Source organism: Leucoraja erinacea, chromosome 4, assembly GCF_028641065.1.
Source record: "Leucoraja erinacea ecotype New England chromosome 4, Leri_hhj_1, whole genome shotgun sequence".
NCBI classification, from domain to species: Eukaryota; Metazoa; Chordata; class Chondrichthyes; order Rajiformes; family Rajidae; genus Leucoraja; species Leucoraja erinaceus.
Genome location: NC_073380.1, coordinates 15,909,504 through 15,925,565, shown reverse-complemented (window position 1 = coordinate 15,925,565; position 16,062 = coordinate 15,909,504). Strand labels below are relative to the sequence as shown.

General features: G+C 43.9%; 1 protein-coding gene across 3 annotated transcripts in view; it reads left to right on the top strand.

Annotated features, from left to right (window-relative positions):
- arpp21 (cAMP-regulated phosphoprotein, 21) overlaps positions 1–16,062 on the top strand; it is a 178,297-nt gene that overhangs the window by 80,105 nt on the left and 82,130 nt on the right. For all 3 annotated transcript variants that reach the window (XM_055633761.1, XM_055633759.1, XM_055633760.1), the window contains 3 exons: positions 7,461–7,553; positions 9,052–9,190; positions 14,569–14,647. In XM_055633761.1, coding sequence (XP_055489736.1) covers positions 7,461–7,553; positions 9,052–9,190; positions 14,569–14,647 — 311 coding nt within the window. The remainder of the gene's footprint in view (positions 1–7,460; positions 7,554–9,051; positions 9,191–14,568; positions 14,648–16,062) is intronic.

Below are 16,062 nucleotides of genomic sequence, written 5' to 3'. Positions count from 1 at the left end.
TGGCAACCTTGTTCTGCATAGGGGCCGGGACGTATGGCTGTGAGCAGATGGCGGGCCACATCTATCACATGTATACTGGGATCCCACCCCCATCCCGCCCCGTATGACAGGCATCAAGTCACGTGTTCACATAGATCCCGCCACCGGGAGGAGGTGGCTGATCTAGCACTCTGGTGCCAGGATAACAGCCTCCTCTTGAACATCAAAAAAACGAAGGAGCTGATCATGGACTTTAGGAGGGCACATCATCCGAGGACGTACACTCCATTGAGGATAAATGGGGATCCTGTGGATAGGGTGAACGGTTTTAAATATCTGGGAGTCCGCATCTCTGAGGATATGACATGGGCATCACACGCCTCAGCACTCGTGAGTAAGGCAAGGCAGCGCCTTTACCACCTCAGGCAATTGAGGAAATTCAGAGTGTCTCCGAGGATCCTCCAGTGCTTCTACGCAGCGGCGGTGGAAAGCATCTTGTCCGGGAACATTACCATTTGGTTTGGGAATTGGTCTTCCAAGGACAAGAAGGCTCTGCAGAGAGTAGTGCGTTCAGCCGAACGCACAATGGGAACTTCACTCACCCCCCTGCAGGAACTAGACAACAGGAGGTGCAACTCCAGAGCAAACAAAATCATGGGAGACCCCTTCCACCCCTGCAACGAACTGTTCCAGCTGCTACGGCCAGGCAAACGCCTCCGTTGCCATGCGGTGAGAACGGAGAGGTTGAGAAGGAGTTTCTTCCCAGAGGCAATTCGGACTGTAAACGTCTATCGCACCAGTGACTAACTCTACTGAACGTTTTTCCTTCCATTATTTATTATGTAAAAGAATATGTGTGTTATGATTTTGTTTATAATTTGTTTGGTTGTTTTGTTGTTTGTCTTTTGCACAAAAGTCCGCGAGCATTGCCACTTTCATTTCACTGCACATCTCGTATGTGTATGTGACAAATAAACTTGACTTGACTTGACTTGACTTGGAGGATGCCACCTGGAGCACTGGCCCCTAGTTACGGGCACTCACCAATATGGCGTACCTACGGTACATTGCCTTGGCTCTGTCGTGAAGGCGGTGGCTCAAATACTCACACTCACTCGTCCCCGGCCTATTGACAACCCCGATCCCGTGAGCGAAGGTGCACGCCCGTGCTGGTGCCTTTGCGCAGGATGCGGTACAGCTAGAGCTCGGCGTTCGGCGGCTCCGCCATTGCGACCGCCAGCGCAGGCGTCCTTGCCTCACTGCGCCGCGGCCTCGGGCCCGGGAAGTACCGGAGATGATGGAAGTCTGCGGGCCGGATGGTTTCAGGTTACAGGCCGTATTCGGCCCGGGAGCCGTAGGTTGCCGACCCCTGCACTACATATTGCCAGAGGAAACTTTCCTGAACACACTTGACAAATTCCACCCCGTCTAAACCTTTCGCATTATGGCATTCCCAGTCAATATTGGGAAAGTTAATATCCCCTACAATGACAACCTTATTAGACATGCACCTGCCTGCATTCTGCTGGCATACCTCCTCTTCTATTTCCTCTTCTATTTGACTATTTGGGGACCTATAGTACACCTCCAACAAGGTGATCATCCCTTTCTTGTTCCTCAGCTCCACCCATACAGCCTCATTAGACAAACCTTCCATAATGTCACCACATCAGTGACATCCTCCTTAACCAATAACGCAACCCCCTCTCCTTTTTTCCCTTACCCCCGTCTCTCCTGAAGCTCCTGTATTCCGGACCATTGAGCTGCCAGTCCTGCCCCTCCCTTAACCAGGGTTCAGTCATGGCTACAACGTCCCAGTTGCTCGTACCTATCCACACCCTAAGCTCATCTGCCTTACCCGTCAGGCCCCTTGCATTAAAATACATGCAGTTTAAACCAACCTTCCTTCCTCGCTCTCCGCCTTTCACCTGCCTTTTCTATCCACTAACCTTTCGGTCACCACCCTCCACACCAACTTCTAACCTCTCACCTGCCTCTGTCCTATATGAGATCCCAACCCCCTTGCCAATCTAGTTTAAACCCACCTGTGTAGCATTAGCAAACCTGGCTGCCAGGATGTTGGTTCCCCTTTAGTTAAGGAGCAACCCATCACTCGTAGAGATCACCTCTGCCCCAGAAGACATCCCAGTGGTTCAGAAATCTAAACCCCAGCCCCCTGCACCCACTCCTCAGTCACACATTCATCTCCCCTTTCTGTTCATACCTTCACTAGCACGAGGTACTGGAAGCAAACCAGAGATAACTATCCTGGAGGTCCTGCTTTCCAGCCATTTACCTAATTCTCCAAACTCATGTTGTACAACGAACCTCCATCCTCTTCCTATCTATATTGTTTGTGCCAACATACACACCGACCTCCGGCTGCTCCCCCTCACTTTTGATCATGTCGTTCAGCAGTTCCGAGACGTCCTGAACCCTGGCACCAGGGAGGCAGCACATCTTCTTGGCATCTCAACAGCTGCCACAGAATCTCCTGTCCACGCCTCTAATTATTGAGTCGCCCACCACTATGGCCCTGCCTGATGTCACTCTTCCCTGTTCAGCCTCAACTCCAGGGTTGGAATCACAGCCCTGGCTGCTACTTGAAGTTTTATCTGCCCCGACAGCTCCCAAGATGGTATACCTGTTTAAAAGAGGTACGGCCACTGGGGTCACCTGCTATCCATGTTTAATTCCTTTCCTCGTGGTCACCCATCTTCTCCCTTCCTGGACCTTCGTTGTGACAACACTGCCCAGGAAGCTCTCGTTTTCCCAGATGGTTCAGAGGTCAAGTACCTCAGGACCAAAGGGGAAGTACAACAGGATCTGGGGGTTCCTTGTTCATCACTCAATGAAAGTAAGCATGCATGTACAGCAGGCAGTGAAGAAAGCGAATGGCATGTCGGCCTTTATAACAAGAGGAATCAAATATAGGAGCAAAGAGGTCCTTCTGCAGTTGTACAGAGCCTTAGTGAGACCACACCTGGAGTATTGTGTGCAGTTTTGGTCCCCTAATTTGACGAAGGATATTATTGCTATTGAGGGAGTGCAGCGTAGGTTTACAAGGTTAATTCCCGCGATGGCGGGACTGTCATATGCTGAGAGAATGGAGCGGCTGGGTTTATATACTCTGGAGTTTAGAAGAATGAGAGGGGATCTTATTGAAACACTAAGATTATTAAAGCTTTGGACACACTAGAGGCAGGAAACATGTTCCCGATGTTCGGGGAGTCCAGAACCAGGGGCCACTGTTTAAGAATAAGGGGTAAGCCATTTAGAACGGAGATGAGGAAACACTTTGTCACACAGAGAGTTGTGAGTCTATGGAATTCTCTGCCTCAGAGGGTGGTGGAGGCAGGTTCTCTGGATACTTTCAAGAGAGAGCTGGATAGGGCTCTTAAAGATAGCGGAGTCAGGGGATATGGGGAGAATACAGGAACGGGGTACTGATTGTGGATGATCAGCCATGATCACATTGAATGGCGGTGCTGGCTCGAAGGGCTGAATGGCCGACTCCTGCACCTATTGTCTATTGTCTATTGTCAACCAGCTGCTGCTCCAGTTCCCAAACGCGGTCCTTCAGGAGCTGCACCCGGACACAATTCCCACAGGTGTAGTTGTCAGAGGCACCAGCAGTGTCCATGACATCCCTACTTCTTTAATACTTTATTGTGTTATACTTGATTGATTTTTAAATTGTACTTGTGAGTCACCACACCGCTGATATTGAATATCTAACACCATTGTTAACATACATTCAGAATGCTTTTCCCATCTGTTTCCACACAATTCAAAGCAACGGAAGGAGAAAAAATGTCCACGTTTTTCACAAAAATAAATTATCAAGAAAAATTTGCATCCAATTTATTCATTGAAAATTAGAAAACTAACAGCACAAGAAGTGGCCTTTCTGCTCAATAAGATTTGCACTGGCCTTACAGAAATATTTGAATCACATCCCAATACTTAATTCTCATCCCAGTCACGTAACTTATTTTGTTTCAAACATTTTTTTATAAGATTCACTGAACTTTGCTTGAACAGGTCTTTGTAATAATCTTTCTTGACCTTCTTGGTGACGATTCTTTATTTCACGATTTGTTGTGAGAGATGCCCCAAAGAAAAGTATTTTCAATACCTGTTTAAGGATGGATACAGATGCAACATGTGATTAGATCGCAATGCAAAGGAGCAGAATTAGGCCATTTGACAGGTCAAGTCTGCTCCGCCATTTGATCACGGCTAATCTATTTTTCCTTCTCAACACCATTCTCCTGCCATCTTCCTGCATCCTTTGATGCCCTTACTAATCATCTTCCACTTTATAAATACGCAATAACTTGGCCTTCACAGCCGTCAATGACAATGAATTTCCCAGATTAACCACCCTACTTGTCCATCTGAGTGCAGACATGTATGTGGGAGATCGTGTCTCACGAATGTGATTGAGTATTTTGAAGATGTGACCATAAAGCTTGATGAGGGCAGAGCTGTAGACGTTGTATATATAGATTTCAGCAAAGTATTGGACGAGGTGCTGCATGGTAGGCTGCTCTAGAAGGTTAGGTCACATGGGATTCAAGGAGAGATGGCTGACTAAAAAATTAGCTTTATGGAAGGAAGCAGAGGATGATGGTGGAAGGTTGTTGCTCAGACTGGGAGCCTGTGACTAGTAGTGTGCCTCCGGGTTCATTGCAGGGCTCATTGCTGTTTGTCATCATTATCAATGATTTGGATAAGAACATTTAAGGCATGTTTAGCAAGTTTGCAGATGACACTAAAGTGGGTGATATTGTAGCTAGTGAAGATGGACATAGGTTGAATTTCCCCAATGTTCCAAATGTGCTCTGACCTGAGCCCTATAAAACCTCACCATTGTATTCTTGCATTTATATTCTAGTCCTCCTTGAATGAATGCTAACATTGCATTTAGAAACATAGAAACATAGAAATTAGGTGCAGGAGTAGGCCATTCGGCCCTTCGAGCCTGCACCGCCATTCAATATGATCATGGCTGATCATCCAACTCAATATCCCTTACCTGCCTTCTCTCCATACCCTCTGATCCCCTTAGCCACAAGGGCCACATCTAACTCCCTCTTAAATATAGCCAATGAACTGGCCTTGACCACCCTCTGTGGCAGAGAGTTCCAGAGATTCACCACTCTCTGTGTGAAAAAAGTTCTTCTCATCTCGGTTTTAAAGGATTTCCCCCTTATCCTTAAGCTGTGACCCCTTGTCCTGGACTTCCCAAACATCGGGAACAATCTTCCTGCATCTAGCCTGTCCAACCCCTTAAGAATTTTGTAAGTTTCTATAAGATCCCCTCTCAATCTCCTAAATTCTAGAGAGTATAAACCAAGTCTATCCAGTCTTTCTTCATAAGACAGTCCTGACATCCCAGGAATCAGTCTGATGAACCTTCTCTGCACTCCTCTATGGCAATAATGTCCTTCCTCAGATTTGGAGACCAAAAACTGTACGCAATACTCCAGGTGTGGTCTCACCAAGACCCTGTACAACTGCAGTAGAACCTCCCTGCTCCTATACTCAAATCCTTTTGCTATGAAAGCTAACATACCATTCGCTTTCTTCACTGCCTGCTGCACCTGCATGCCTACTTTCAATGACTGGTGTACCATGCCACCCAGGTCTCGCTGCATCCCCCCTTTTCCTAGTCGGCCACCATTTAGATAATAGTCTGCTTTCCTGTTTTTGCCACCAAAATGGATAACCTCACATTTATCCACATTATACTGCATCTGATTTGCCTTCCATGCAGCCGACTTTATCTGCAAATTATCCTTTTGGCACTACTTCACCAGCACGCCCAAGTCCCTTTGCAACTCCCATTTCCTGAATCCTCACACCATTTATAAAATAGTCTACGCCTTTATTCCTTCTACCAAAGAGCATGGGCTATTCCATTTGCCACTTCTTTGCCCACTCTCCCAACCACATTGGCCTTCATCACTTAGATTATTGACTATAAAAGTTGGGAGGTCATGTTGCAATTGTGTTAGTTCTGGGCACCATGTTATAGGAAATACATTGTCAAGCTGGGAAGGGTACAGGGAAGATTTACAAGGATGTTGCCAGGACTAGAGGGTCTGAGCTATAGTGAGAGGTTGAGTAGGCTGGGACACTATTCCTTGGCGTGCAGGAGGGTGAGGGGTGATCTTATAGAGGTGTATAAAATCATGAGGGGAATAGATTGTGTAGATGCACAGAGTCTCTTGCCCAGATGAATCGAGAACCAGAGTACATGAGTTTAAGGTGAAGGGGAAAATAGGAATCTGTGGGATAACATTTTCACACAAAGGTGTGGTTGATGTATAGAACAAGCTGCCAGAGGACATTGTTGAGGCTGGGATTATCCCAATGTTTAAGAAATAATTTGACAAGTACATGGATAGGACAGGTTTGGAAGGATATGGAACAAAAGCGGGCATGTGGGACTAGTGTAGCTGGGACATGTTGGCTGGTGTGGGCAAGTTGGGCCGAAGGGCCTGTTTCCATGCTGTATCACTTTGACTTAATGAGTCACTGACACTGCCCTCCTCGAGGTTCCTTCACCTCCTCGGGCTCCTTAATCAAATCTGGTTCATTACACAAAACCAAATGCAGATTTGTCTTTGTGTAGGAAGGAACTGTAGATAATGGTTTAAACCAAAGATAGATACAAAAAGCTGGAGTATCTCGAGAGATGCTGTCTGACCCGTTGAGTTACTCCAGCTTTTTGTGTTTTCAATCTCCAGAATTGTCTTTTCTCTTGTGGGCTTGACATTAAACTAAATGATCAGTTTATTACTACCTTTGACTAATCATTCTCACTATGTTGGATTTGTCCCCAAAATTAAATCAAGAGGTAAATCAATTTATGTTAAATACTAAAGATTGGAATATCTGTGCCTAAAGATTGAAGCAATTCTAAAATTATATCGAAGAAGTTCAGAAAATATTTGAAATAAAAACAAGTGATCGTCCATCGATACAGATCGTGTGTTTGAGGCTTGAGTGTGCCAGCTGCCAATACTTTGTTATTGGTGGTTAAATAAAACATGTGTGTAATGCACTGTTAATCTTCCATGGGCTCTGGGAGGTTTCTGGACTGTGGACAATATTTTATTTGATTTGTGTCTCAGGTGTCTTATATTTTAAAAGTTAGATATTTGCTCCATATTTACAAAGTCTAATGTCCTATATTAAGTTGTTTGTCAAAATTAGAATTTAGATGAGCAAACTTACTTTAACAAATTACCATGAGAGCTTCTTATCACGAACATCTCATCTAATGTTCCCATTTTCTCATTATTTCATTAGAAAGGTGCACATTCATGTGAAATGGAATTTTCCAATGTTATAACATATTTCACAAAACATCTCTGCTCCTGTTATATAGCTTGTAATATAATTGCAATATGGTGATGTTTCCAAATGTGTATGAGCAATAATCTACTTGTTTTTGCTGTGCTTCATAGACAGGTGCCAAAGGTAAACTAGTGAGAAGTCTTGCTGTTTGTGAAGAGTCAAACCTGCCTCTGCCATCACCAGAAACCACTCCAGAGAATCAGGTACAGCATCAATGCTACTGAAGCAAATTCATGTTCAATGATTCAAGATAGTTTATTGTCACACGCACCCAGGTATAGTGAAATGCTTTGTTTTATATACAACCCGATAAAATCATACAACATTAAGGGCCTGTCCCACTTAGGCGACTTTTTAGGTGAGTGCAGAAGACTGCGCTCGCCATACGGTCGCCACATGTTCGTTTATGGTCTCTAGTGAGTCTCCTTCATGGTCGCGAGGAGTTCCCGCATTCTGGGAACTAGTCGCGGCCTCAGTATGGTGGCCGCAAATTTTTCAACATGTTGGAAAATTTTTCTGTGACCAAAAATTGGTCGCCACGGAGATAATCGATAATCCTGTAGTCGTACGTGCAGTTGTGGTGGGGCCGCCATGTAGTTATGGGTAGTCATAGGTAGTTTTAGTTAATCGCCTTTGCTGACCGGACATTTTGTTTGGTCCTTGGGGAAAAAAAACGTAAACAAGAGTTTTCAGAACCAAGGAGAACCGACCGGTAATGTTAAATGTCCACCGAGTTTCACAGCTGTCTATCTCTGGCATTAAAAGTTGTCTGGCTTCTTAAAAGTCATTTCCTCCCCTTCCCCCCCCCCTTTCCCTCCCCCTTTCCCTCCCCCCCTTCCCTCCCCCCCCTCCCTCCCCCCCTTCCCCCCCCCCCCCCCCCCCCCCCCTTCTCTCCCCCCCCCTTCTCCCCCCCCCCCTTCTCTCCCCCTCTTCCTTCCCCCTTCTCTTCCCCCCCTTCTCTCTCCCCCCCCTTCTCTCTCCCCCCCCCCTCTCCCCCCCCCCCTTCTCTCCCCCCCCTTTCCCCCACCCCCTTCTCCCGGAGTGGCGAGGAGAAGGGCCATCAAGACCACCCCAGAGGCAGCGGAGAAGGCCTCGAGATGGCTCTGGATCAGGAGAGGTCCATGGGGAGGAGCGAATGCCACCTGAACACAAGTCGTGGTCTGATCAACCACGGCTGGGTCGCCTGGGTGAGGGTGTCTGATGTTGAAAGACCCGAAACACCCAATGACCCCAGGTTACATCACTGATGATGTGTTCAGGAGCATCTACCGATGTATTTGTATCAAACTACTCATTTTCATTACTGCAGGGAAGATAAGATTTGAGCTTACAACAATAGTCTATGATTTTTTTGTGTCACAGGATTTATTTGTTATGCAAATAACAAAGTAATGTTACTGCCCAAAGAAGGAGATAAACTGACCTCAGTTGGAAGTTAAGTGAACAAACCTGAGAAAGTCTCTAATAGTTCATCCACAAATTATAATTTTAATTCAAGGGAGAATTTATTTCGACTTTTTCAGGTTTGTTCTCAGCTAAGGAAGGCATTCATTATTTTAATTAAATTGAGGTCAGATTATTCTGTTTGGCCAGTAATTTCAGTTTATCAGATTGATAACTTCATATTTGTGTCAACATCATCAACCATTAATTAAAAACATTGAAAGGTATTATTGTTTTCTTTTCTTTCCTGTGTTGCAGGATTCCATTCAGCACCAACTCATCAGCACATCAAGTATTCAAGATGATGAGAAAAACAATAAAGAAGAATTGGAAAAAGATAAAAACAAAGAGAAAGAAAAACTTAGTGAAAAATCTAAAATGAAAATGCTGTCAAAAGGTATGTGGTTGTAATTAATCCTCTTGTTTGGTTAAAATCTGGGAGTTTTACCCACTTGGTTAACGGTGAGCAATATATGTTTGAAGCCGGGGTCAGCAACCTTTTCTGTCAAGGGGCCGGGAAGCATGTCTGTGAGCGAATGGCGGGCCACATCTATCACGTGTACACACGGATCCCGCCCCCATCCCGCCCCGGATGGCAGGCATCAAATCACGTGTTCACATAGATCCCGCCCCTTCTAGGACACCGAGCTCAAATATCCTATTCACTCGCCCCCGGTCTAATGACAACCCCGATCCCGACAGTGAAGCCCACAGAAGGTGCGGGGCTGTGCCGTTGGCTTTGCGCAGGATGTGGTACAGCCAAATCACCTTCCAGGCAAAGATCTTATAGCGAAGCTATATCGCTATAAGATCTTTGCTCCAGGTGCTGGAGGTAGAAAGAAATGCTAGAGAAACGCACACCAGCATTTTTTTCTACCTTTGATTTTTCCAGCATCTGCAGTTCTTTCTTAAACATTCCAGGTACCGAAGATGACGGAAGTCTGCGGTTCGGATTATTGAGGATAAATAAATACGCCAGCGGGCCGGATGATTTTGGGTTATGGGCCGAATTTTGCCCTGGGGCCATAGGTTGTCGACCCCTGGTTAAAAGGGACATATTTGTGGTTTAGAATAGAAACTGATTTCAAAGAGAAACATTTTCCCACAGTTTATTCAACTTTATAGAGGAATTCACATGATAAACCTTACTTTTATCAATGCTGTATGTTTGAAACTGGATTATTTTTTCCAGAATGCCATTATTGCCACTTTCTGGTTGAACTGTGCCACTCGGAAAATTCAACTATGCATTACCAGTCATGAATCACTCTTGAATCAATGATGTGCATTAATGAAGTAATTTTTCATACTATGCTATGGGCATTAGTTCACACCATGGAGCACCCATCACCAATTAATCATGGAATAAGCTGAGTTTTAATTTAAGTAACTGACTTGTTTTGGATCTACAAACTCAGATTACAATTGCTACACATTCTTAACTCTCTATTCACTGTAAATGGCTGAGTTGTAATCATATTTTGCTCCGGTTTCCTCCCACATCGCAATGACATGCGGTTTTGCAGGTTAATTGGCCGCCGTAAATTTCCCCTTGCATGCAGGTAGTGAATGCGAAAGTGGAATTAGATAGAACTAATGTGAACGGGCAATCAATGGTCAGTGTGGACTCGGTGGGCCGAAGGGCTTGTTTCCATGCTGTAACATTCTATGACTATGACTAAAATATATAAAGTCTTGGTAGACAAAAAGTCATCAGGGCACTCCAGATGAACCAAGGTTTGTAGATGTCTCTGCCTTGTTAGTCAATTGTGGCAGTAAGACCTCCTGGACTATTGGCACCACTGGACCACTAAAAATAAAGCTGTTAGCATTGATTGTTCCTTCCTTGTTTCAAAGCATTGAAAGTTGGTGGCAATTCTCCATGCCGTAACTTTCAATCAATTTAATAAATGGCCGACCCCTTATTCTGAAACTGTGTCTCTGGCTTTGGACTCCTCAGGCAGGAGACGTATACTCTCTGTATCGTGCCTGTCAAGACCTTTGTGCTGTATCTTTATTTGTCTGTTGTGTTCTAGAACCGCTGGAACCGCTAAACCAAACTTAACTTAACTAAAGATTAAACTAAACTAAACTAAAGGAATTGAAGGAACCAATGAGTGGCACAGTGGGGCAGCTGGTAGAGCTGTTGTCTCACTGCACTCAAGACCCGGGTTTGATTTTGACTTTGGGTGCTGTCTGTGTGGAGTTTGCATGTTGTCCCTGTGACCGTGTTGGGTTTTTTTCTGGGTGGTCTGGTTTCTTGTCACATCTCAAAGATGCGTGGGTTGGTGCAGTAGGTTAATTGCCATTGTAAATTCCCCCAAGTGTGGAGGGATTGAATGAGAAAGTGGGATAAAATAGAACTATTGTGAATGGGTGATTGATGGTGATCGATGGTTGGCATGGACTCGGTGGGCCAAAGGGCCTGTTTCCATGGTGTATCTCTGAACTAAACGCAACTAAACTCAGCTAAACTCAGCTAAACTCAGCTAAACTCAGCTAAACTCAGCTAAACTCAGCTAAACTCAGCTAAACTAAACAAAACTAAAATAAATAGAATTTAATTTTACTATAGACATCTGGTGTTTGTCTTTAATATCCTTGAAAATGTAGGCAGATAAATAATAAAACCAGAAATAGGCCATGCACCTGCTTCAGCGTGAAGACCCGACTTGATATTTTACTGTAGTCCCATCTTCCTTACTAACATCAAGTGCATTGATTCTGCTTTCAATCATCATCAGTCAGTGTCTGTATTACTTTGATTTACACAATGGCTGAACCCTGACAGACGTCTTGCAGTAAAGAATTCCAATAATTTACTACCCTCTGGTTGAAAACATTTCTTCTCACTTCAGTCCTGAATAAGTAACCTCTCTCCAGCCATGGGAAACATCATGTCAGGAGAGTTCAATTGTCATATGCAGGGCGGGATTTACGTATAAGCTTCACAAGCTTATGTTTAGGGCCTCGAGATCTAGGGGGAGGGTCGGCAGGGCCGGATTTATCTCTTTAGGCTTCATAGGCTGAAGGCAACCTAGGGCCTCAAAATCTAGGGGGCCTCCGGCCAAAGTGTCTTTTCCCAGAGTAAAAAAAGTCCAGAGAAAAATAAATTTGGTGCACTATCAGCGTTTGCACTTTGACGGAAATTACCAGAAATTCTGGTACCGGCCCGCTGGAAGTTTTGGGGAAATAAATTGCGACCATCCATGCCTGCGCTGTTGGGGGAAGCCGGTGACGCAGTAACGACGCAAGATGACGCTATCTCTCCGCGCGTGCGCGCACGCAGTGGGCCCTGGGCGGGTTCAGATATCCATTTGCACTCCACACAATCACCTCGATGCCTCATGTCTACCAAAGATCCTAGGTGTCTACTCCAGGTAAGTAGTGGAATATTGCGTTGCAGGAGCGCCCGTTTCTCCAGTACAGGGGGTGATGGCTGCAGTGTCTGCGGCGCGGAGTCGGAGCCTCGCTGCGTGGGAGGGAGAGAGAGGGGGAGGGAGAGAGAGGAGGGAGGTGAGGGAGAAAGGAGGGTTTGAGACAGAGGGGGGAGAGAGGGAGGGGAAGGGGGAAAGCAGAGAGAGGGGAGGGGGAGAGAGAGAGGGGAAGGGGAGGGAGAGAGAAGGGGAGGGGGAGAGGGAAAGGGAGGGAGGCGAGGGAAGGAGGGTGGAGGGAAGGGGAGGAAAAGGGGGATTATCTTTAGTGAGATTGCAAAATTAAGGTAGGTTTTAGAGCAATTATATTTTCTCCTCCATATGAATAATATCAAACAATTGGTACTGCTTTCTTTTCCTTGATAACAATACTGAAAAAAATATGTATTCCATAGTTTGTGACTATCATTTTACATCATATTTTTAATGTGCACACACTAACACAGTCGAACAATAACAGGCAATCAAATCAACACATGAACCATTTTCTGGAAAAGGTTTTATTTACTGCAAAAACTTACAGTATTTAATTTGCAGTGTTCGTATGCTCCTTTATCACATTTTACATAACATTTTACAGTACAACATGATTATTAAAACAAGGACAGCTTCAATTCTTGATTTAAAAAAATGTATACAACAATGATCCCAATCATCCCATTCCAACCACTCATTACTCTTGACTCAACCAAAATTATTTCTGAAATATTGGCCATAAATTTGGTGCAGAAATGCTCCAAAATAAGGCTCAGAATGCACCAGAGAGCATCTAAAACCCCAGAGCTTCCAAGGGCCTTAAGCGGGCCCTGGACCCTGGCTGCAAGGGTCTTTGAGCTTCACGCTTGTGATATGTGCTGCGTGCACTTATTTCACATAAAGTTTTTGTAATCGTGCCATGCCACCCCGCTTTTTGAAAAGCTTCGTACGGGCCTGGTGTATAATATTTTTGACACTGTCATATGCCTTTCTTACATATGTTGTCACAACGCACTGTAGTCTCCAAACAACACCTCAGTAATTTTCCTTGCCCTCCATTTCAGAATAATAGTGTTTTAAGCCGATAACTCAACACTAGCACTGGCAATAAATAAAAATCGCAGCTTTCCAACCCTTTTCTCATTGGCCACGCTCGGCTGCACATCGGTGTCAATCTGGTGGGCTCTTCCATCTTTCTCTCGTTGTGGGGGTGGGGAATTGGGAGGGGCCTCACAAGTGGAATAGCCTAGGGCCTCTCTTCATCTAAATCCAGCCCTGGTCATATGTATTGGGAATAGAATGATAAAATTATTTCTTACTGCAACTTTACAGGCCCATTCAATCAATCAATCAATCAACCTTTATTGTCATCTTGCAAAGCAACAGTTGTACAGTGCAAAATGAGACACGTTTCCCAGGGAATACCAGAGCATTGCACATAAAACTTAAACATTTCACACATAAATAAAAACAATAAAAACAATCCAGTCCCTGATAAAAACAATGCAAATAGTTTTAAAAAGTGCAGGTAAAAACAGCAACATTAAAATACAAGTAAAAACAGTCATAAATTGTCCAGGGCAGCTGATTTAAGTGGCCAGTGCCAGAGTTGTTATTAAATTGTCAGTGCAAAAAAGCAGCAGAATCAGGTGAAGTGACTGTTTAGCAGCCTCACAGCCTGTGGAAGGAAGCTGTTTAGCAGTCTGGTTGTCCAGGCTTTGATGCTACGGTATATCTTGCCTGATGGCAGGAGATCCAGATGTGTGTGGAGAGGGTGCAGTGTGTCCTTTGCTATTCTCAGTGCTTTTTTCAGGCAGCGGTTCTAGAACACAACAGACAAATAAATATACAGTAATCAGTAACACAATATTAATATCAATTTATTTAGACTCAATGGAGGACTTGTCACCCTTCATACAGCAAATCAAGAGGCAACTGCTTGGCTAAAGGACTTTGCATTCGCTAAATAAATAATCAATAATGCTAGATAATCAGAACATAATAGCGCATCACCAAAGTAACAAAGCATCTTTATTATTGATTAATTTCATCGTCCCGACATATCATTCATCATTATAGCAAGAAATAAAATGGTGGCATCTCATTTTCACAAGTAATAAGACATATCTGGAGATATATATCTGGATAATTTTCCTATCTCCTTTGTTCACATCTTTTCCTCAGACTCGTTTTTTTCACCATTTTGGTTTCTGTAACTCTACATTTTTCTTTGCTCTATTGAGATGTAAAGATCACAATGGGCAACTCATTGGTTTAAATCCAACCAATAATAATTTTACAAATCGAAGGCCTTGGCTAAAAGAAAAAATAACGATTCTATTGTATGTGTGCCCTTATGTTACAGAATACAGTCAAGAGTACACAGACTCCACAGGGATCGACTTACATGAGTTTCTCATTAATACATTAAAGAACAATCCAAGGTAAGCAACTTTCATGCTGAAGTGACCAGCTGTACCGCCAAAATATATTTTTCTGTACTATATAACTGTTCTTGTTTCGGCCCCAAACGTTGCCTATTTCCTTCGCTCCATAGATGCTGCTGCACCCGCTGAGTTTCTCCAGCAATTTTGTCTACCTGTTCTTAATGTTAAATATTTGCACCTTCATTGTCAAATTATCTTTCCATTTAAAATGATTAACGATGAGACCTATACTTAAATATCAGCAGGTGAGGCAGCATCTATGGAGCGAAGGAAATAGGCAATGTTTCGGGTCAAAACCCCTATTCACCCGAGACCCGAAACGTTGCCCATTTCCTTCGCTCCATAGATGCTGCCTCACCCGCTGAGTTTCTCCAGTATTTTTGTCTACCTCGATTTTCCAGCATCTGCAGTTCCTTCTTTAACACTATACTTAAATATGTTGTGAATTGGAAAATGGATGGTAATATTAACACCTCAGAATGGGTGGTTTTAGTTCTAATGGGAAGTTGGAAGGTAAAAAGTCTGAGATTGAAATGTTACCTTCTTTATCTCGACAAACCTTGTTTTATTTGGCCTTGGATTAGCAACGGATAATCCATTCCCAGTGAGCAGGTCAATCATTTAAAGTAATTTACAAGAATTGTTTTTGACCCATATTGGAATGTTCCCAGTTTTGGAGAAACTGTTGTGATGAAGCAGAATAAAGTTACAAAAATAGGAAAAAATTAAAATAGGTTTCAGGGCTAGCTTACAGTTTATATTTAGTGTCAAATTAGGCTTGTCTCAGGTTGCAGTGTGTGGGATAATAAATACCATAACATTGTCTCCCAAGTGAGGAAGTGACAACAAGGAAGAGAGACATAGCTAGTCAAATCTTTGAAGTGAGATGCCATAAAGCAAATGACCAATGTTTATGGGGGAGGAGGTGATAGAGGAAGAGAGATATAGTTGGTCACATCTTTGAAGCAAGAGGCAATAAAGCAAATGGCCAATGTTTTTAGTATATCTTGTACCATGTAAACAAAAGGCCTTTGATGTGATGCAATCTGTGGAAACCTTTTCCTGTACCTCTGACATGATTAATGTCTCTGGAATGTGCTAAGGGGACAAAAAAAACCTATTTAAGGCAATGTAATTCTGTTGTTCAGGGAAGGTGGCTGAGCACAGTCAAGTGTCTGTGTTGGTCACTTGACTGGAATTCTCGCTCCCTTCCATCGGCCGATGTTAAGTAAAGTTTTGAACTGGTCTACCAAACAGTTTGTGTGGTGTCTGTTTATTAAGAAGCGAACCTGGTTTAGTTGTTATAAAAGTAACTTTTTCAGTTGGGTAAAAATAGACAAGAAGAACATGTGCTGCGGTCAGAAATACGAAGACTGTTTCTACATCTAGACCCAATAAACTGATATCCCCCC